We start from the raw sequence: 865 nt of genomic DNA on the forward strand, positions 1-865 counted from the left end.
TTTTTTCTATAATTAGATTTATATTTCTATTATACTTCCCTTTATTATTCCATTTTCGATAATTATTATTATAACTACCCTTCTATCGCTAACGGCCCTATTTACTTATACCGAATATTGCCCTAAGTATAATATTATTAAATTTACAGACGAAAGTTTCTTTCAATTTTAAAATTACTTTTATAATATTAATATATACTTTTAAGAATATCTTTACACTTCCCTTTCGTTTGTTATTAATTATATTAAAGGTAATTTTAAAAATATTTAAATTAAATATATATTAGCCCTCCGAAGTAAATTTAAGTATAATTGAGGCGCCCATGCCTTCCAGAGAGCTTGGTCGTTGTCGTGGGCCCGAAAGGTGACATAGAAGATCCACACCAAAGGTCGTGGTCCATAGGCCCACTCCAACGCCGCAAGCGAGGAAGGCGCGGCGTATCTGTCTATAATAGGCCAGAATGCAGAAAATTACCCGTCTTGGCAGTCCCAAATAGGCAATCTTGGCGCCAAGCAAGACACGGTTTGAATAGCAGAGCGAAAAAGCCACTTTTTCCTTTGCAACAGAGATTTCTCCTCGACCGTCGCGTGCACCTAAATGCACCTGGTGTCTGAATGACGACAAAAGAAAGGCGGTCATTTTGGTACCGGTTGCACCTTGGTGGATGCCTTGGTTGTTGAGAAAAAAAGGAAAAGAAGTTGAAAATAACGATTTTAGCAGCAAATGTAAATGCGACCGTAGGATCCGAGAAATGACCAAGTCCCAGAAATGACCAAGTCCTAGACTACGCCTTCAACCCTGAAGATCTACGGGGGGGTTAGGGTTAGGGTTTGAAATTCAAAATTCTGGAAAAGAGAAAAAATG

The 865-nt window shown here is 38.3% G+C and overlaps 1 protein-coding gene across 1 annotated transcript; it reads right to left on the reverse strand.

The window, feature by feature from the left end:
* Positions 1-409: 409 nt before the first annotated feature.
* Positions 410-640, reverse strand: NEUTE1DRAFT_18602 (uncharacterized protein; the record flags this gene model as incomplete). The annotated part of the gene is made up of 1 exon (XM_009856611.1): positions 410-640. A coding segment is annotated over one exon (231 nt), but the record flags the coding sequence as incomplete, so codon positions are not given.
* Positions 641-865: the final 225 nt, after the last annotated feature.

Source organism: Neurospora tetrasperma (genome assembly GCF_000213175.1).
Source record: "Neurospora tetrasperma FGSC 2508 unplaced genomic scaffold NEUTE1scaffold_81, whole genome shotgun sequence".
Classification (NCBI taxonomy): domain Eukaryota; kingdom Fungi; phylum Ascomycota; class Sordariomycetes; order Sordariales; family Sordariaceae; genus Neurospora; species Neurospora tetrasperma.